Source organism: Hemiscyllium ocellatum, chromosome 7, assembly GCF_020745735.1.
Source record: "Hemiscyllium ocellatum isolate sHemOce1 chromosome 7, sHemOce1.pat.X.cur, whole genome shotgun sequence".
Taxonomy (NCBI): Eukaryota; Metazoa; Chordata; class Chondrichthyes; order Orectolobiformes; family Hemiscylliidae; genus Hemiscyllium; species Hemiscyllium ocellatum.
In genome coordinates, this window is record NC_083407.1 from 54,176,874 (window position 1) to 54,198,713 (window position 21,840).

The 21,840-nt window shown below is 41.0% G+C and overlaps 1 protein-coding gene across 1 annotated transcript in view; it reads left to right on the plus strand.

The window, feature by feature from the left end:
* Positions 1–2,920: 2,920 nt before the first annotated feature.
* Positions 2,921–21,840, plus strand: part of marchf7 (membrane-associated ring finger (C3HC4) 7) — a 56,028-nt gene continuing 37,108 nt past the window's right edge. The window contains exons 1-4 of the mRNA XM_060827206.1: positions 2,921–3,004; positions 15,276–15,454; positions 17,954–18,103; positions 18,220–18,403. Coding sequence (XP_060683189.1) covers positions 15,287–15,454; positions 17,954–18,103; positions 18,220–18,403 — 502 coding nt within the window. The 5' untranslated portion in view covers positions 2,921–3,004; positions 15,276–15,286. The remainder of the gene's footprint in view (positions 3,005–15,275; positions 15,455–17,953; positions 18,104–18,219; positions 18,404–21,840) is intronic.

Sequence of the window (21,840 nt, forward strand, 5' to 3'; positions counted from 1 at the left end):
CCTCTGGGCCCACCCATCTCTAGGTCCATAGCAGAAACAGTGATGCAAAGACTGGAACAAACAGCTCTCCCACAAATCAGACCCAAACTCTGGATCAGATACAGGAATGATACTTTTGTAAGAATTAAGAGAACAGAGATTGAGAACTCACATCAGATTATCAACACAATGCTCACAGGGATCAAATTTATGAGAGAGGAGGAAACTAACAACCAATTCCCATTCCTGGATGTGATGGCAGAAAGAACACAGGATGGTGTATGCACAACAAAGTGTACAGGAAAGCCACACACATGGACCAGATATTGAATCACAACAGCAACCACACAAACACATGAGAAGCTGCGTTGAGACCCTGTTCAAAAGGGCTACAAAGAGACTGCAGCGCTCCTGACCTGCAAAGGGGAAAAGAACACTTCTACAAAGTTTTTGCCAAGAACGGATATCCCCACAATTTCATCCACAGATTCCTAGCAGACAAGCAACGTGACGAGGACATGCCACGAACTAAGACATTAGCCCTGCTACCTTATATAAAAAATGTCCCAATAAGCAGCATGTGCTAACCAAAAGTCATTTACAAGATTCCATGCAAAGACTGCACAGAACACTACATAGGACAAACAGCCAGCAATCCACATCCATGAACACCAATTAGCCACTAAACACCATGACCAGTTGTCCCTGGTAACCATACACACAGATGACAAGATCCACAAATTTGACTCGGACCAAACAACATTAATAGGACAAGCTAAATAGAGGACAGCCAGAGAATTTCTGGAGGCATAACATTCACCCACAGACTCCATCAATAAACATATTGACATAGACCCAGCATACCGACCATTTCAACCGCAAGCAACAAGAACAAAACAAAATAAATTCAAGATTACACAGTACAGTAGCGTTTCACAAAAGGCTCTAAAGCACTGAGGATATCAATGACCAAAGGGGACAAAGTGTCTGCAAATCAACTACCCAACTCAATGAACATACCCACAACTACGGCAACCGGCACCCAAGCTACAAATCTTAACGCAGACCTTGAACTCAATCACGTTCATGAGACGTGATTTCCCACACACAAAGCCATGTTGACTATCTCTAATTAGTCCTTGCCTTTCCGAAAACATGTAAATCCTGTCCTTCAGGATTCTCTCCAACAACTTGCCCACCACTGATGTCAGGCTCACCGGTCTATAGTTCCCTGACTTTTCCTTATCACCTTCCTTAAATAGTGACGTCATGTTAGCCAACCTCCAGTCTTCTAACACCTCACCTGTGGCTATTGATAATATAAATATCTCAGCAAGGTGCCCAGCAATCATTTCCCTAGCTTCCCAGAAACTAGGGTTCACCCAATAAGGTCCCAAAGATGTATCCACCTTTGTGTTTTAACATACCCAATACCATCGCCTCTGTAATATGGACATTTTAAAAGATGTTGCTATTTATTTCCCCATGTTCTCTATCTTCCATATCCTTCTCTACAGTAAACACTGATGCAAAATATTGTTTAATATCTACACCATCTGTGGTTCCACACATAGATGGCCTTGCACATTCTTTCCCTAGTTACCCTTTTGTCCTTAATGTATTTGTAGAACCCCTTCGGATTCTCCTTAACCCTATTTGCCAAAGCTATCTCATGTCCACTTTTTGCCTATTTTCCGCTTAAGTATTCTCCTATTGCCTTTAAGGAATTACTCAAACCCTGCTGCCTGTACCTGACATATGCTTCCTTCTTATTCTTGACCAAAACTACAATTTCTCTAGTCCAGCATACCACTTGTCTCCTTGACTGCCTGCTGCACCTGCATGCTTTCAGTGACTGGTTACGAGCACATCCAGGTCTCAGCACATTCACCTCTCTCATCAAAGATCCCCGGTTATAATCTCTTCCAAACTCATTTGTCAGGCAAAAGACACAAAAGCTGAAGCACACGTACCACCAGGTCAAGAATAGTTTCTACCCCACTATTATTAGACTTCTGAACAGGCCTCTCAAATTTAACTTGCTTTTTGTGCACCTTCTTTTCAGTCGTAATTTTGTACTTCTTGCATTGTTCTATCACCCTATGATCTTTGTGTGGTATGATCTGCCTGTTACTGCAGGCAAAACAAAACCTTCTGCTGTGAGCGTTGGAAGCGGAGGGGTTACCTTATAGAGGTTTACAAAATTATGAGGGGTATGGATAGGATAAATAGACGGTCTTTTCCCTGGGGTTGGGGAGTCCAGAAGTAGAACGCATAGGTTCAGGGCGAGAGGGTAAAGGTAGAAAAGAGACCTAAGGGGCAACTTTTTCAGACAGAGGATGGTACGTGTATGGAATGAGCTGCCAGAGCAAGTGGTGGAGGCCAGTACAATTATAACATTTAAAAGGCATCTGGATGGGCATATGAATAGGAAGGGTTTGGAGGGATATGGGCCAGGTGCTAGCAGGTGGGATTAGATTGGGTTGGGATATTTGGTCGACATGGACGAGTTGAACAGAAGGGTCTGTTTCCATGCTGTATATTTATATGACTCTATGACGCTATGTAACAACAATAAATCAAATCAAAATCTCAATTTATAGCTATTCAAATAATAATCCGCCTTCCTCACGTTTTTTCTACCAAGGCAGAAAACCTCACATCTTTCGTTTCACTGAGAGATGGGGAATAGGATTTGCTTCGACTTCGAGACAGCCAATAGGAGCTTTGAGTGACCTAAGGTTGAAGGTGGGCGGAATGAGGAAAATTGACTAAGGGGTTTAAAAACCGCGGATGTGCTTCCCGATTTAAAAGTACGAAACAGCAACTATCTTTGGTATAAACGGTGCAACATTTGACAGACAGGCCCAGTCCGTCAGAGCCTCCCCCAGCCTGAGGGCAGTGACCTCAGAATGGACACCGCCGCCGGAACTGACGTGTAATCTACATCCGGCCGTCCTGATTCTCACCGGAAGACGCTGTGAGCAGTGCTCGCTGTTATCGATGTTCAGTTAATATTCAAAAGGTGAGTTATTCGTGTTCTTTTGTAAATATCGGCTGGTGCGTGTCGAAGGGACGTAAGTAGCTTGTTTCTGCTGCCTTTAAAAAGTGTTTGAGAGTTTAAACATCGCCGGTCTGTTGGACTAATGGTGGGTTGGGCCTGCAGCAGGGAAGGAAGTACTCGAGCTAAACGCCTGGATAGTCCACGGATTGTTCAGAGCCAGTTACTTACTGATTTGTGAAAAATACGATGAAAAACAGTTAACTTTTATTTGATCGTGGAGAAATTGTTTCGAATTACTTGTACGGTTTTCGCAATTTCTATCGATGTACGAATATCTTTTAACGCCTCAATAGTCTGATCGCCATTCGGACTAACAGTTTCGTAACGTTAGACTACATCATCGCAGAAGTATGAACAAAGTCTGACTGGTTTAATATTGTTGAGTCTTTTTTTAAAAAAACTGTTCTCGAGGAAACCTGCGATGGTAATCCTAATGGAGATAAAGGAATGTTCAAGACATTGAAGAGCATAACTTGGAGCCTGTGTTTTGTCAGTGTACTGATTTAATTTTAAACTCGGCTTTTGGATAAAAGCTGCAAATGTGTTGCTGGTCAAAGCACAGCAGGCCAGGCAGCATCTCAGGAATAGAGAATTCGACGTTTCGAGCATTTTTGGATAAAATACTGTTGGGGAAGGGGTATAGTGAAGAGATGGAAATGCTATAGGTACTGTTAGACCTCAAAAATATTATTTGTGCACACTTGGAACAGATTGTGCTTAGTGCTGTGTTGGCGAGTGGCAAAGCATCTGGAAGTATGCAGAGTATGGTATACAGTAGTGATTTTGCACCAGTTGTAACATGTTGGAAGCTATCGCATCTTATACTACAAATGAGTATGTGTCAGTTTGGTAGGAAGGACCTTCCCCTACCCACCATTGATTTCATGCTATTTAAAGAAATATTTTTAGGTTTAGATTTTTTAGAATGGATTACTTAGTGTGGAAACGGGCCCTTCGGCCCAACAAGACCACACCGACCCGCTGAAGCGCAACCCACCCATACCCCTACCTTTACCCCTTCACCTAACACTATGGGCAATTTAGCATGGCCAATTCCCCTAACCTGCACATTTTTGGACTGTGGGAGGAAACCTGAGCACCCGGAGGAAACCCACGCAGACATGGGGAGAATGTGCAAACTCCACACAGTCAGTCGCCTGAGTCGGGAAATGAACTTGGGTCTCTGGCGCTGTGAGGCAGCAGTGCTAACCACTGTGCCGCCCACAGTCTTATTTTGAACTTGAGTATTTCCTCTCTATATTTGTTTTAAAGTTGCAGAATTTTTACAGGAAGCAGTTTGGTAGTAAAGTGATTGCTGATTTCAAGGCCTCTGTCAAGCTAGTTGTTCCCAAACGTGTGTGTTGTAGGCAATCTCCTTCAAATATAATTTGGCCAAGAATAACAATGGATGCTAATGGAAGAGGGAGGTTGAGAAATATTTCTCCCTAAAGGGCCATTTCTGCCCAAAGTACTCCATCCTGAACCTTGGTGATGAATGATGATTGAAACATCTGCTGTTTTCAGTAAGAATGACCTTTCTGAAGTATACTACCTACTGCACTCTCAACTGAAGCCTCAGTAGAGCAAAGACCATGGCTATGAACTTGTAACATGTTTGGTTCTTTCTAGTTTGGGGAAGAGATGTTGGCAGCACCTTGAGTTGCCATCTGCTGTTCCCTACATTTACGGAGTTAACTACATTTTGTTCATTTATTAGGGAGAAGCAGGCATGTGTTTTTGATCAAACTATGGGTTTTCTTGTGGGTCATGATGTTATTAACTGTGCAGATGATGTTTTGCTGGCATTACATGTCACTTCTGTCTTACACCAGAACTAAGAGGGATTGTTTTCCTTCAGTGTCCTGCTGTTGCCCAAGTCAATGCCCAGCATCCTGGCAGCAGTCATAATACTTTTATTCTGTACTGAAAACTCCATTTGAACCACCATATCAAAGTTTAATTACTAGGTGACTATTTGCTCAACATGGTAGATAACTCCATTGTGCAACTGTGCATATATGCAAAGTCATGATGTTGAGGTGCTGGTGTTGGACTGGGATGGACAAAGTTAAAAATCACATGACACCAGGTTATAGTCCAACAGATTTATTTGGAAATACAAGCTTTCAGAGTGCTTATAGAAAGTGAGAGACCATTGAAATGCTAATTTGAATGAGGCCTGCAGACACTGGTACATGTCTACTTCATGTTGTACCATTGTACTGATATGAGAGAGTTGTGTGTTGGCAGCAGTTATTTGCTGAGAAAGAGAGAACAGGCAATCCAGACAGTCCTTTTTGTGGCTGAGATGCCTGTGGAAATCATAAGTGTCCAATTCCACTAATAACAGCACCAATTTCCTGTGTTCATGTGGCTGTCCAAAAATAAGATCACTACGTTTCAACCAAATATCATTAGTTGTTCTATGGAATATTGTATTAATCATCCTTGTGTATGCCCTCGACATTTGCCTTCCACAAGAGTGTACAATTAAGAGCATATCTAGTGTAGATAATAAATCTCTCTAACTGAACCTCAAATATATTCAATGACCTAACCTACTGTGCTGTCTGGAGTATATTTAGATTTTTAATCACCCTGAGGCTAAATTATCCTCTTCATCTTAAATAAGGTGACCACTAATTCTAGTACTTTGCCACTTGTTCCAGGTTCTCTCGCACAGGGAAATATTTTCTCAGCATCTACCCTGTCGAGCTTCCTCAGAATGTTGCATGTTTTGATATCATCCTGTCTTATTCTCCTGAACTCCATTAAGGATTGGCTCAATGTGCTCAACCTTTCCTCACCCCTAGTAATCAACCCAGTGCAACTTTGTTTCATGAATATTACTCTTTTTTTAGATGATCCTGTGTGAATCTGTCTGTTTTACTGCTCCAGTGCAGTGTTATCCCAGCAGCTGGTGGAATGCTGTTGATTTTCATAGAGACAACCTGGAGTGGCTCTGGGCCTACAAGAGCTGGCTGAAGTAGTACATTCTAAATTGGATGGCAGCAGTCTGGATTTGGTAGGCCATGTAAGAGCAAAGGTATGGTGGAGTGGGACAGGTTGTCCACAGATTGTGGACAAATTTGCCCAGGAAAGTGTCTCGTAATCCTAACAATCTATTGAAGATTAGAATGCTGGCCTGCTGTGACTCCCTGTATACACCTTTTGAATACAGTAATCCATAAAAAGGTAGCATCCGACGTTGCAAGGAAATAAGTTAACCTTGCATGACAGCTGTCTGAAATTCAACTCTAGTGCCTGTGTGTTAGTTTTAATTGGGCTTTTGCTGTAGTGAAAGCTGGAACATTAATCAATCAATCACTGTGTGTTTTTGTCCTAAAGTTTACAAAGAGTTGATTTCTAAACTATCAACTTAGCATTGATTGCAGGCTTGACCCACTTTGACGTGCCTATCCATGAGCATTCATCTAAGTTTCTCCAGTTGTTTCATAGTCACTGTGAGCATTTTATTCCAGATGTAATTTACCTGACTTTAAATTACCAAATTGCCATGGTGCGAATTGAACTCTTGTCTCTGGATCATTAGTTCAGTCCTCTGGATTATTGATCCCAAAACAATCATTATGCTAGTGTTTCTCTTGAGAGATCCTTGAACTGCTCTACACTGCATCAAGTACTCAGAACTAATATGGGAATTTTATACAATCTGTCTTTGTTAACTCTTTCATGCAATTTACGACAATCTATTCCATGTGTTTAGCTCAACCAGAAATGATACGTTAGAATTTACAGCCAACATTTGTGTTTTGTAATGAAACTAATAACAATCTTGTTTAATACCTGTAATCACTGAGAATGCAATTACAAGTCTTCCTGTCGCTGTTATCCTTTAAAGAATGAATCTGACTCAATGTTTGGCTATATTCCACAAACATTTTGGATCTTTATGCAGGAAAGTGTCACCCTTCAAGGAGTGAAATCAAACCCAAAGTAAAGTTCGGAAAGTCTGGTAGCATCTGTGACATGAAATCGGAGTTAACATTTTGGATCCAGTGAGCTTTCCTCTGAACTGATGAATAAAGGAAGAGCTATTGGGATTAGTAAAAAAGTTTAGTCAAAGGAGTGGAGGGGCAGAGATTTAATGGAGGTCATTCTACACTCTAGAACCTACAGAGCTGAAAGCACAATAGCCACTGGCATCAAACGTGACATGAGGTCACAAACAAGACCAGAATCAGAGGAACCCAGAGTTCTGAGAGTGCTGCAAGATGGAGGAGGTTACAGATATTGAGACAGATCCTACAGAAGAATGTGGATTACAAGGCAGAAAATTGTAGCTTTTCATGATTGGATTGGTGGACTGAAAATAAGTGTAGACCCATGACCATAGAATTAAAGTGGATGGGACTTGATGTCCCCTTGGATACAGAGTGCAGAATTTTCTGAGTGATAATCTGTGGAGTGTGCAAGATGGGAAATTTCCAAGAAGAATATTGGAATAGTTGAATCCAGTTCTGCAATCCTCACTGCAGATACCGGAGATCAAAGTCAAGAGTGTATTGCTGAAAAAGCGCAGCAGGTCAGGCAGCATCTGGGGAGCAGGAGAATCAACATTTTGGGCATAAGCTATTTGTCAGGAAAGATGAAAGCTTACACCCAAAATGTCGACTTTTCTACTCCTCTGATGTTACCTGACATTCGTTTTTCCAGTCCTCATTTTCTACCTGTTATCAAGACTGAGCCAGTCTTCTGATAAAGACTTAATGGGTTATCCTTTTCCATTTGGTCTTAGTAACTTGGAATAATATCACAAAGAAGGATTGGTGGCAATGAATCTACTTCACACATCCCAAATGGTGCAAGTGTACACAACCATGACGTTATAAGCAATGATCATTTGAAGATTTAATTTAGCCATTGAGATGATAGCTGCAGTGGGCTGTAACATATAACATATTGAACAATAGTGCAGATTCTCTAGATAGAGCTCGCGGCTTCTTCAGGTTAGCATTATAAAAAAACCACAACCATGTAAGGAGGAAGATCAAAGTTGAGGAAGTTGTGGGTGTACAAGCACACAGTCAGTTAGCTTCTGTGAATGGAGCTGCCAGTTTAAAAATGCTGCAGAACTGATCACAATGCTAAGCCTACCTCTAGAAGTTAAAGCTAGAAATAGTGAAAATTACAGAAAAGGCTTGCGTCAAGATCTACAAGGGTTTGTGTAAATATTTAGTAAACAAACATTGTTATAATTGTTTAAAATGAGGGAAATTGCAAAATTAATTTTGCAGAAAGGCTGCTTATTAAGAAAATAGTTAAAATAATTTGAATGAGTGGAAAACTCAGACTTTTGTTTAAAAAAATTATCTTGGTAGAAATATACATTTTTTTTTAATTGTATTGCGGAAAATATTCTTAAAGCCATAATGCCAGTACAGTGTAATTTTTTCCACTTTAAAAAGTGCAAATATCTCAAACAGTGCAGGTCATCTATTTTTTAGGGTACAAAATGATGGGAAAAGTGACTTATTTTAACTTTTTTTCTTTTGTAACTGTTTCAGTAACTAGAAAAAACTTCATGGTAGATGTTACATAAAACAGTATCTGAAAGGGTTAACTGACATCATGAGAAGCATTGCCCACAGCAATGTAGAGGACTGTTCCTGTAAAGAGCTAACTGGTTGTTTTTCTCGAACTCTCTAAATGTTATGTACTTGCTGTTCATTTAACATGTCTCTCACTTATCATGTATTTCAAATGTGATATAACTAAAAATTAAGTAATATATAAAAACCTATTTATTATTCATCAAGCTTGAGCTACCTTTCTGGTAAAGGGTTAATATGAACTTCCTTCTCCATTTGATACCAGTAACTTAGACTTACTTAATGGCATTAATGAGCCTCATGCATTTATCCAAAGTATTCCAGACCATCCAGTTGAAAAAGGCTATTTGATCAGCCAGGAGTGCTTGTGGCAATGAATGGCTAAATAAACAAGTCTGTCAGTGTTTGAACTACTAGTTACTTCAAGGGTAAACCAGAACAGCTGCATAGAAGTATGGATATAATCCCACCTGCTCTAGAGGTATGCCATAACATTTCTGAACGTTTGATTAAAAATGCTGGGTTCTTAGTGCAGTGGTACTATACCTGCCTCTATGTTGAAGGGCCCAGGTTTGGGGTCCCACCTGCCCGCAGGTGTGTCCTGACATGCCGGAACAGGTTGCTTAAAATAATTAAAGCTCCCTTGTTCTTTTCAACTATTCACATCACAGCTCATTTAGAAAGAGCTTGGTTCTTGTCTGGGCTTGTGGCATGATGGTAGAATGTCTGGCTCCAGAGGGTAGCTTGTTCAAATCGCAAGAGGCTGAAACGCTAGCGCACACAGTTCCAAACCACACACTTTCAGAATTTGAGCAAAAAATTATGGCTGACAATTCTGAAGGAGCGCTGCACTGTCAGCATTGTCCGAGTCATGTATTGAGGGCTGTCTCAGTGCAATGATGATTTTTGGGCTGGATGATTAGATTCAAGTCTGGCCTGACCCAAGGTTGATTTTTCTTTTAAAGAAAAGCAGTGTTCTTCCCAAATGGGACAGTAAGTTGCTGAACAGGAATAATGTCTTGAGGGAAGGGTGGAAACTGATATTGGTGTTAAACTATAGATTTATAAAAAAGGTTTTGTTCTCTGAAAGATTTTGGTTGCCTGATACGGCATGTGGCTATTAGTCTGTGAAACGATCTATGGCCCTTAGACATCAAAGGGAGAAAGTTTGGGTCATCAAGGGGAAGTATTTCAGTGAAATAGTAAAAGTTGTACTGAGGATAAGGGAGGCAAAGATGAGGAATTGATTGAGTCAAGCTATTGTAGAAATGTTGGGGAGTGAGGAGGTCAAAGAACCTTTGACAGTGGTGTTGTAAATGACATTGGAGAGTTGATATTGTATGAGGTTGTGGCAGAAGGAAGTGGAATATGAAAGAAGGATCTTGACTGTGATCAGAATATTCAAATTATGAGATACAAGATTGAGGATGGTGGCCATAAATATGGGGAGGGGAGTTTGTGGCAAAAGAGGTTTAGGGAGTACAGGAGATTAGTGAACTTTGAGAGTAAGCAAAGTGAGTTGAGATGAAGGTTGAAATCACCCATGATGATCATTTTTTTCCATACGGGGACTGAAGGCTGAAAGGAGTTAGAATATCTGTCAGAAACCGAGGATTGAATTTGTTGTGCAATAAGGAGTGAGAATTATAAGGAAGGGATTGGGTGACTGGAACAGCTTGGCTGGTTCAAAGGACAAGAAAGTTTTAACACAGCCTGGGAATTAACAAAATGAGGTTTGCTCAATGGCATTTTCGTCAGAGCAAATGGTGGAACGTTAAGTAAGGCAGACTTTTTGAGTCGGGGCAAAGGTGTCAACATTTGTGAGCCAAGTTTCAACCCAGATGTGATATCAATGGAATAATCCACAGCAAGGTTATGAACACCCAAGATAAAAGCAGAAAATTATGGAAGCACTCAGCAAATTGGGCAGTATCAGATGGAGAACAGAGATGCCCTCTCTTACTTGCACCCCATCAATAATTAAACAAAAAATCAAAAATAAGATGGTTCTTGAGATAAATGGCTGTAATAATATGGTAGGTGTAAGAGTTGCATGATGAGGGTTTGTGTCTCGCCCCATTTCAAGTAAACCTGTTGGACTTTGACTTGGTGTTTGTGTGACATCTGACTTTGTTCACCCAAGTCCCACATTGTCACCTCCACATCATATTCATGTACCCATCCAGGTACCTTTTAATTATACCAGCCTCCTCCACTTCCTCTGGCAGGTCATTCCATACACGCACTACTCTCTACATGAAAATGCTACCCCTCAGGTCACTTTTACATCTTTCCTTTTTCATCTTAAACCTATGCCTTCTAGTTTTAGACTCTCCTACCCTGAGAAAGAGACTTTGGATATTCACCTGATCCATCCCCCCATTATTATATAAACTTCTATAAGGTCACTCCTCAGCCTCTGACACTTGAAGGAAAATAACCCTGGCCTGTTCAGCCTCTCCCTATAGCTCAAACCCTCCAGTACTGGCAACATCCTTGTAAATCCTTTCTGAACACTTTCAAGTTTAATAGCATCCATCCAAAGATGTACAGGTCAGGTGAATTGGCAGGGGAAATGCAGAGTAACAAAGTAGGAAAGTGGGTCTGGGTGGGATATTCCTTAGAAGTTTGGTGTGGACATGTTGGGCCAAAAGGCCTGTTTCCACACTGTAGAGATTCTATGATCTTTCCTATATCTGAGAGACCAGAATAGGATGCAGTATTCCAATAGTGGCCTAAACAGCCATAATATGGCATCCCAACTCCTATATTCAATGCAGATGACCAATGGAGGCAAGCATGCCAACACCGCCTTCAGTACCCTGTTCACCTGCGACTCCACTTTCCAGGAACCCAAGATGCCTTAGTTCAGTAATACTCCCCAGGATCTCACTATTAAGTGTATAAGTCCTGCCCTGATTTGCCTTGCCAAAATGCAACACCTCACATTTATCTAAACTAAACTCTATCTGCCACTCCTCAGTTCATTGACCCATTTGATCATTTTTACTCTGAGATAACCTTCTTCATTGTCCACTAATTTTGGTGTCATCTGCAAACTTACTAACCATACCTCTACTCAAATCATTTATATAAATGACAAAAAGCAGTGAACCTAGCAGCAATCCTTGTGGTACATCCCTGGTCATAGACCTCCTGACCGAAAAACAACCTCCACCACCAACCATCTCATTGGGCCTATTGTTTTTCCACGCATTTTAAGCGTCCTTCATGCCGAGATCAAATCCCTCCTTGAAATGAGTGTTTTAACCACTGAGTCAAGAATTCTGACATCAACCAAAGCTTTTTTTTAACTTGCTAATGAATGATTTTGTCATACAGCATAGAAACATATGCCCTTCAGCTCACCATGTCTATGCCAACCAACAAACACCAAACTACACTAATCCCATTTACCTGCAATTGGTCCACAGCTTCATTTGCCCTGGCATTTTAAGTCTCCTTCCTCATGCAGGACTTTTGCTCGAAATGTCAATTCTCCTGCTCTTCAGATGCTGCCTAACCTACTGTGCTTTTCCAGCACCAGACTCTCTAATCTGATCTCCAGCATCTGCAGTCCTCACATTCTCCTGGCATTTTAAGTACACATCCAGATGCTGCTTAAATGTTAAATCCAGATCCTGCCTTCACCACCTCAGATAGCACATTCCATATTTCTATCATTCTCTGGGTGAAAAGAATTTTCCCAGATTTCCTCTAAACCACTTATTCCTCACCTTAAACTTATGTCCTCTGTTCTTAATCAAGTCTGTCATAGGAGAAAAGATTCTTTCAATGTACTCTGTCTGCTCATAATTTTGTATACCTCAATCAGATATTCCCCTCCGTCTCCTCTGCTCGAAAGAAAGCAAACCTAGCCTATCTAGTCTAACTGGTCTGCAATGACCTGGCCTGAACAAAGGAACCATGTGAGCTATCCTCCAATTATTTGGCACTTCACCTATAGCCAAAATAATATTAGATTTCTCCACCAGGGCCTCAGAAGTTTACTACTTTGCCTCCCATAGCAGCCTGGGATGCATCTCATGGGCCCTAAGGATTTATGCACCTTTTATGACCACTGTAACATTTTAAAAACTCCTCCTCATTAATCTTAATATGTTCTGGAACCTCATCATCCTAACTTAACTTTCCAGCTACAAAATCTTTCCCCTGTACAAAACACGTGCTTGCTTCTTTTTCTTCATCAAACTCTCAAAAACCTTTGACATCCAGGATTCCATGGACTTGCTGCCAGGGAATCTGGCACGTCACTCTTCACTCTTAGAAGAGCACGCTGACCTTCAAACTACACTATGTTTAAAAGACTCCCACTTTTGAAATGTAGACTTGCCTGTAAGTAGCTGCTCCCAGTCTGTTTGCCAAATCTTGTCTATTGATATTGAAATTGGCCTTCCCTCAACTTGGGCACCACTTTGCACTATCCTTAAAACTCTCCATAATTGCTTTGAAACTGAGAGGTGTGGTTACTATCGCCAAAATGGTTGCCCATGGTTGAGATTGAGGGGGATTTAGCGGTTTGGATCAGACATTGGCTAGCTGAAAGAAGGCAGAGGGTGGTGGTGGTTGAGAGGAAACGTTCATCTGGAGTTCAGTTACTAGTGGTGTACCACAAGGATTTATTTTGGGGCTACTGCTGTTTTTCACTTTTATAAATGACCTGGATGAGGGCATAGAAGGATGGGTTAGTAAATTTGTGGATGACGCTAAAGTCAATGGAGTTGTCGACAGTGCCAAAGGATGTTGGAGGTTACAGAGGGACATAGATAAGCTGCAGTGCTGGGCTGAGAGGTGACAAATGGAGTTTAATGTGGAAAAGTGAGGTGTTTCACTTTGGAAGGAGTAACAGGAATACAGAGTACTGGGCTAATGGTAGGATTCTTGGTAGTGTAGATGAGCCGAGAGATCTGTGTCCACGTGCATAGATCCCTGAAAGTTGTCTGCTGCAAATGTGTTGCTGGTCAAAGCACAGCAGGCCAGGCAGCATCTCAGGAACAGAGAATTCGACGTTTCGACCATGAGCCCTTCATCAGGAATAAGAGAGAGAGAGCCAAGCAGGCTTGGCTCTCTCTCTCTTATTCCTGATGAAGGGCTCATGGTCGAAACGTCGAATTCTCTGTTCCTGAGATGCTGCCTGGCCTGCTGTGCTTTGACCAGCAACACATTTGCAGCTGTGATCTCCAGCATCTGCAGACCTCACTTTTTACTCCCTGAAAGTTGTCACCCAGGTTGATAAGGTTAAGAAGGCATACCATGTGTTAGCTTTATTTATAGATAGGTTGAGCTTCAGAGCCATGAGGTCATGATGCAGCTGTACAAAACACTGGTGTGATCGCACTTGGAATACACGTCCATTTCTGGTCGCTGCATTATAGGATGGATGTGGAAGCATTGGAAAGGGTGCAGAGGAGATTTAGTAAGATGTTGCGTGGTATAAAGGGAAGGTCTTATGAGAAAAGACTGAGAGACTTGAGACTGTTTTCACTAGAGAGAAGAAAGTTAAGAAATGACTTAATAGAGACATTTATGATCGGAGGATTAGATAGGGTGGAGAGTGAGATGGTGATGGCTAGAACAAAGGGACATAGCTTTAAATTGAGGGATGACAGATGTAGGACTGATGTCAGAGGTAGTTTCTTTACCCAGAGTGGTAAGGGCGTGGAATGCCCTGCCTGTAGACTTGACAACTTTTAAGGGCATTTAAATGGTCATTGGATAAACATCTGGATGATAATGGAATAGTGTAGGTTAGATGGGCTTCAGATTGGTTTCACAGGTCAGTGCAACATAAAGGGCCTGTACTGCATTGTAATGTTCTCTAGGTGGCCTCATTTGAAGACCTTTCTTGGATAGCCTCCCTCATTACTGCAGTGATAGCTTTCTTTGTTACTAATACAAAGCCCCACCTCTCCATACAGTCAATCAGGAGGTGCACTGAACACTCTTCCTGGACACGTGGTCATTATGGACACTTGAAGTGCATTCTACGGCATCAGGTTCTCCAACCTTTTAAACCTGACCAACTACAGACGACAAACTAGGAACAAATTACTCAATCTTACCCACTACTCACCAAATCAGATTTTTCTGTGTCTCACTCTCTTCCTAACAAAATACCGACCACACTCTGTTCCTCTTGGTACTACTCTTTCAGTCTGTAAAGCTAGTTCCTATTGAATCGTGTCACCTCAAGTGCTCTGCCTCTGAATTCATTTGGAACTTGCATCTGCTCCTCTCTTCTCCCACTGCTGCTCTGTGTGAACTTGACCTGGGCCTTGATGCTCAAACTTCCATCCAGAAGTTCCACATCTGCTGTTCTCTTCCAGATTTTCTCCTCTCTTCCGCTGCAACTTCTCTGACTGAGCTCTTGTGTCAGTATATAATTTCCTGTTCAATGTACTGCACAGAATCAACATTGACTTCACTAGTTTCCTAACCTCCCCTCTCCCCACCTCATCCCAGATCCAACACACCAACTCGATGCTGCCCTCTTGAACTATCCATCTCCCTTCCCACTTTTCCGCTCCACCCTCCCCTCTGACCTATCACTATCAACTCCCACTTATATCTACCTATTGCTTTCCCAGCTGCATTTAAAATGTTCAAACATCTGATTCATTTTGATTTTTGTTTTGCAGTATTTTCCGGGATGGAGCCCAAGCCTTCCAGGAAATCCACAAGATTGCCTGTTGAAGGACACAACTCTTTACCTGCGCCGCCTTCAGGAACAAAAATTTTGTACGAGAGTAGATCAAATGGCCTTGGTGACTTGTATGCAACAAGAGAAACTCCAAATAAAATTGAAAATGAAATTCAGGTAACAGCTCCTTTTTATGTATCTTGTGGTGATTGTAGCTTAAAAATAAATATCGCAATAACTTGCAATATAACCTTTTTGATGTCTAAAATGTTTAAACTTGTTTTACGGCATGGGGAGAGAAGAAAAATGGTTATGTCAGGTATTTTGGAGATGGTAGTTGGATCAGAAAGATGGGTTTTATAAGGGATGTTAATAGTGCTGACAATGGCAAGAAGTTTGGAAATTTGGGTGAGCTGTTCTATCAACCATGAGGAGGTGCAGAGAAGGTCAAAATTGCATAACTGAAGAATATGAAGGATGGGTAAAGCTGCAAAATGAAAAGATCAATAAATAATTTTAAAATCAATTAGATTTTTTTAATGCTTCCAGAAAGCCAGTTGAAGGTAAAAACCTGAGCAAATGTGTTTATTTTCGGTTGTACATTACAAGTGTACATCTTTTAATCTAAGGGCCATTGTTTCAGTTGCATAAATGAAATTACAGTTACTGCCCATCGACTGCATACAATAAAACATAATTAATATAATGTTAACAAATTGCCTTCTCTCAAAATATAATTACTTCAAAATGAAATGAATCAGATTTCCATATTCTGTACAAACCTCATATTGCAAGACACACCACTTCTGGAACCCATTGAATAACTTCTTGAGATGCATATTCCTCTTTGTAAAGCAATTTAATAGTTGCACAACCTGCATCCAGCATTAACTTTGCATGTTCCTTTCTCTCCAGATTTGTTTCAAGCCAACAGGATATGACACTGTCTGACCTGTTGTGCTTTTGCAGCACCACACTTTTAGAATGGTTCTCTGTTAGCCTTGTATGCTTTTCATCAAGTGCACCTACATTAATTTTACACAATTTTTAACCTTTGGCAAGTATGATGAACAACTGTCTGTGACCCTTGTGTCTTTTTTTTTTCTTTTTAATCAATGCCATTAATATTCCTCTTCACACTCTGAGGTACACAGGTTTTGTAAAAGGGATATAATGTTTTGACTGGTTAAACACAGATCCTCTGACTTTCCAAATATAAATTGTCCTGATATGCTCCAAAATCACATTTCAGTTGTATTTTTCTTTTGTAGAAATTGCTGGAGAAACTCAGGTCAAGCAGCATCTGTGGAGAGAAACAATTAAGTTCCTTTCAGGAACACTTAAATGAAATGCTAGATACAGTCATCAACTACTGAATTGTTTTGGTTTTTTTTCCCTTTTTTTTAATAGGTTTACTCAACAGGAGGCATCTGACAATAAATGATATTACTACTCAAAGAGGCTTATTCTAACCATTTTCTATAAAATTCAAACTCTTCAGTTGCCATCTGTATTATTCCAAATCTAAAGCAAGTAGCGCTGTTGCTGTGTTGATCCTCATTACTTAGTGAATCAAAATGACATTTTACTCAAATTGTTGCACGTATTGTTGAAATGCCAACCCTATCAAACAGTTAAAGCAGTGTACAACTAACACATTCACTCTGACCAAAACTTGTGATCAGCGTAATTTGTTGGAATGCATCATTTTCTTCACCCTTTTCCTCAGAACTTTGTGTAATTCTGGAGATCCTGCCTCTTATGTTTTGGGCAATTCACTGCGTAATGATACTTTGAGTCACACTATAAGTACTTATAACTGTTCTTTAGGTCCCTTTATTTTTATTATATTAATTGTCATTTACACTAATAATTACATCTGTTAAAGGTGTTTTTATCCTCATTTTGTTTGACCTTCATCTTACATTGATGCCATTGCCCAGCATTTGGATAATTTCAAAATCAAGCAACATTAATTCCTCAATTCTTTTGTCATCTTGGAATGTATCATTTGTTCTATGAAAACTCAATAAAACTGCTTACCCAGGAACTTTGTTCCGAGGCAGCAGAAACATATTCTAATTTGATCTACATCTCAGAACTGAAGTACCAGTTGGAACCCATGGTCTGTCCCTTCAAAAAGGCATTCGTAGCTGAGACCAAATTGTTTTCCATTGCAACATATTCTTTATTTGGAGGAAGTGGGTGGAGTTAAAGTGAGATTTGTTTTTTGAGAATTAGTTCAGTAAGCTAGGAAGTTAGGTGAAGGCAATTTGGGAATTTGTCAGCTTCCATTCAAGGAATAAGCTTAACTCTCAGACTATGTTGTAGTCAAAGGTTAGGTGATTTGGGTGTCATTGGTGAAAAGATGATGGTTAGGGCCAGGAAACTGGAAGTGCACTGGTATGCTGGTTATCGTTACAGTGACATATTATCAGTCCAAGGAGCCTTCTTATTCTAGTTCTTTGTCTTTTATATTCAGAATGTGTTGGTTATGGGAACAGATACCTCTGCTGTTACTGATAAAATGCAGCAAGTTTGCATGTTATATATTGTGTTGATCGTTGAGTCTGAGTTCTGCCTGATATTGCTTTTTCAATAAATCCAGGTTTCCCCGTGCTCCCTTTTGTCAACTCTTCCAATTTATTGCCTTACAACTGTTAATATTTTGTGCAGGAGTCTCAATTGCATCATAATGCCCGTGGAGACTTTCCTATATCTGAACCAGAATGCAGTGAATATCAATTGAAACTATCAACTACCACTTCAACACACAACTCAAGATCTGAAAGACCGTGGCCTGTGGGTTTTTCGGGAACCAGAATGGTATACCAATTTCAAATTTGGAAATGAAGTGTCATTGCTGCTTACTGATTTAAAGATCCATTAACTTTACAGTAGTGTTAACATTTAAAACACTATCAAATTTATTTTTTTCACAGTTCTCCACATCTGAAGGTTGTCATTTGTCTGCACCTTTGCAGTCTACTTTATATAATGAAACAGAGAGACTTCCAGGAGCATCTTCAAGATGTTTAACACCCCAGAATGTTGATTCCAAGAGGCCTAAACTTGTGTCAACTTATTCTCCTAGAAATGGTGCCGATTGTGAGAGAAACAATTCAGGTATTTCTCCTTCGTCCCATCACATGAACATCATTTGCAATCAGCACTTTCTCTCCCTTCTTCTGAGGGACTTATAGCTACAGGTGTTAGCTTTATGATACTCAACATATTGTTCTAAGATGAGTATTACAATGAGATTGAGTGGCTACGGCTACCTCTTGATTCTGTTGTCTCTCTTTCTACTGTAGCGGAGAACTGACATGATATTCAGAACCATGTTATCACATTGAACAAGAAGTTCGATTACTATTTGCTTGATGTTTTTAGTTGCTGACCTCCATTGTAACTGTTCTTATGTCACGCAACATCAGGTTATAATCCAACAGGTTTATTTGAAATCACAAGCCTTAGGAGTGCTGCTCCTTCATCAGTTGAAATGAAGAAAAGCGCACAGGCACGGAATTTATGATGTGGAGGTGCCAGTGTTGGACTGGAGTGGGCAAAGTGTTTTTTAAAAAAATCACACAACACCGGGTTATAGTCCAACAGGTTTATTTGGAAGCACTTGCACTCGAAGTGCTGCTCTTTCATCGGGTAGTTGTGGAGCAGGATCATAAGACACAGACTTTATAGCAAAAGATTACAGTATCATGAAACTGAAATGATATGTTGAACAAACCTAGATTGCTGTTAAGTCTTTTATCTTTTCGAATGGGCTGCAGGTTTCATTTCATTAATATGTAAATCCCAGAACTTGCTTTAAGTCACATTCTCGAGATAACTTAGTCTTGTAAAAACTCAAGATTGTAAAACAGACGCATTCTAACCTCACACCTTTAATACATTTGTATGAGCTGAGATGTCACCATTTTATAAAACCTTAAGTTATCTCAAGAATGTAACTTAAAAGTAGTTCAGGGATTTACATAATAATGAATCGAAACCTGCAACCCATTCTAAAAGATTAGATTCCCTACAGCGTGGAAACAGGCCCTTCGGTCTACACTGACCCTCCGAAGAGTAAACCACCCAGACTCATTTCCCTCTGACTAATGCACCCAACACTATGGGCAATTTAGCATGGCCGATTCACCTGACTTGCACATCTTTGAACTGTGGGAGGGAACCGGAGCACCCAGAGGAAACCTACGCAGACACGGGGAGAATGTGCAAACTCCACACAGGCAGTCGCCCGAGGTTGGAATCGAACATGGGACCCTGGTGCTGTGAGGCAGCAATGCTCACCACTGAGCCACTGCCGCCCAATGAAAGGTGAAAGACCCAATGAACACAGACTGCCAATATCTCAGCTACAAATCCCAACAAGCAGACAAAACATGTCCAGAAACCCTCGCCACTCTCCCCTACATCAAAGACCTCTTGGAAATGACTGCCAGGCTACTCAGACCTCTTGGCATCATGGTAGCCCACAAACCCACCAACACACTAAAACAGCAGCTAATGAACTTGAAAGATCCCTATACAGACAACAAGCAAAACTAATGTCATTTACAAAATACCTTGCAAGACATGTAACAACACTACATTGGACAAACAGGCAGAAAACTAGCCACCAGGATGCATAACATCAACTAGCCACATAAAGACATGACTCACTCTCAGTAGTAGCCTTACATAGAGATGTGCAAAGCTACCCATATTTGTCCTGTACACTCAAAGCAAAACCAAAACAAACTGGCCAATTACCAGACTATCAGAATACTCTGAATCATCAGTCAACTTATGGAAGGTGCCATCAACAAGTAGCCCTTGCTAAGCAACCCTAACTATAACGTTATCCCTTAATGCTCAGTTTGGATTCCACCAGAACCTTCAACTCCTGACCTCATTATAGTCTTGGTTCGAATGTAGACAATAGAGATGAAAACAGGTGGCTAGAATTTGGCAGTGGAGGAGGCCCAGGACTTGCATGTCCTTGGCAGAGTGGGAGGGGGTGTTGAAGTATTCGGCAATTGGTCAGTGGAGTTGTTTAGTGCGTGTGTCCCAGTGTTGTTCTCTGAAATGTTCTGTAGGTTGGCGTTTTATCTGTCCAATGTAGAGGAGAACACTTCGAGAGCAATGGCCACAATAGATGACATGTGGAAGTTCAAGAAAATCTGTCGGGTGTGGAAGGATCCTTTGGGGCCTTGGATGGAGGTTGGGGTGAGGTGTGGGTGCAGGTTTTATACCTCTTGCAGCGGCAAGAGAAGGTGTTGGGAATGAAGGGTGGGTTGATGGGGGATGGGGTGGGGGAGTTGACGGCGCGGACCTAACACTGGATTCGCGGAGTGAATGGTCTCTGTGGAATGCAGATGGAGTGGGGAGGGAAATATGTCTGTGGTGGCGGAGTCTGTTTGAAGGTGGTGGAAATGGTAGAGGATGATGCATTATATCCGGAGGTTGGTGAGATGGAAGGTGAGGACCGAGGGGAGGGCTCTGTCCTTGTTGTGATTGGAGGTGCGGGGTTGAAGGGTGGAGGTGTGGGAAGCGGAGGAGATGCACTGGAGGGCATTGTTGACCACGTTGGAGGGGAAATTACAGTCCTACTATCTCCTCGATTTCTCTTTTTTTTTTGACATCTCCACGAACCGAGTTGAAAACATGACATTGAAGTTAACACTTGTAAAAATCAGTCTGTCATTAGTATGACCAGAGAGCTATAATGTGTTCATGTCTTGTTCTTAAAGCTTTGGTTGAACTTCATTTCGGCTGCAGAAAGACTAAACCCGGGGGTCCGAGGGCAAATTGGGAAAACCAAGGCCATACTTGAAATAAAAGGAATTCAGTGAAACATTCACTAATTAATTTTATGTACTACAGAGGAATTGCCAAGAATACACTGTCTTTGGATAAATGTGATCTGGGGTGGGAAGATATTCTGTGTTTGTGTTGCATCTTCTGTAGTTTTGTCAAAGATGTCAGAAAGCGTGCTAAAAATAAGAATAAAGTAAAATTTGCTTGTCTTTGGAAAGGAAATGAGGGCTAAGCCCAGGAAGGGAATAGATTGGTAGAAGTTACAGGAAAGACTGTGAAGTTGAACACTCTCTCTCTATTTCTTCACTTTTCTACCTTTATATTCTACGTTTGGTTTATTTTTCTATATTTTAAGGTAGCGCTGGACAGTGGTAACACTATACAACACTTCTCACTGTGTTTTGTCACCAGATATGTGACAGTAAAATAAATCAAATGGAATGATAGTGGGAGGGGGCACCAGTGTAGCTTATCGGCCAAATTAACTCGCCACCAATTCAAATCCCACTTAGAGTCATAGAGATGTACAGCATGGAAACAGACCCTTCCGTCCAACCTGTCCATGCCGACCAAATATCCCAACCCAATCTAGTCCCACCTGCCCACATCCGGCCCATATCCCTCCAACTCCTTCCTGTTCATATACCCATCCAAATGCCTTTTAAATATTGCAATTGTACCAGCCTACACGACTTCCTCTGGCAGCTCATTCCATACACGTACCACCCTCTGTGTGAAAAAGT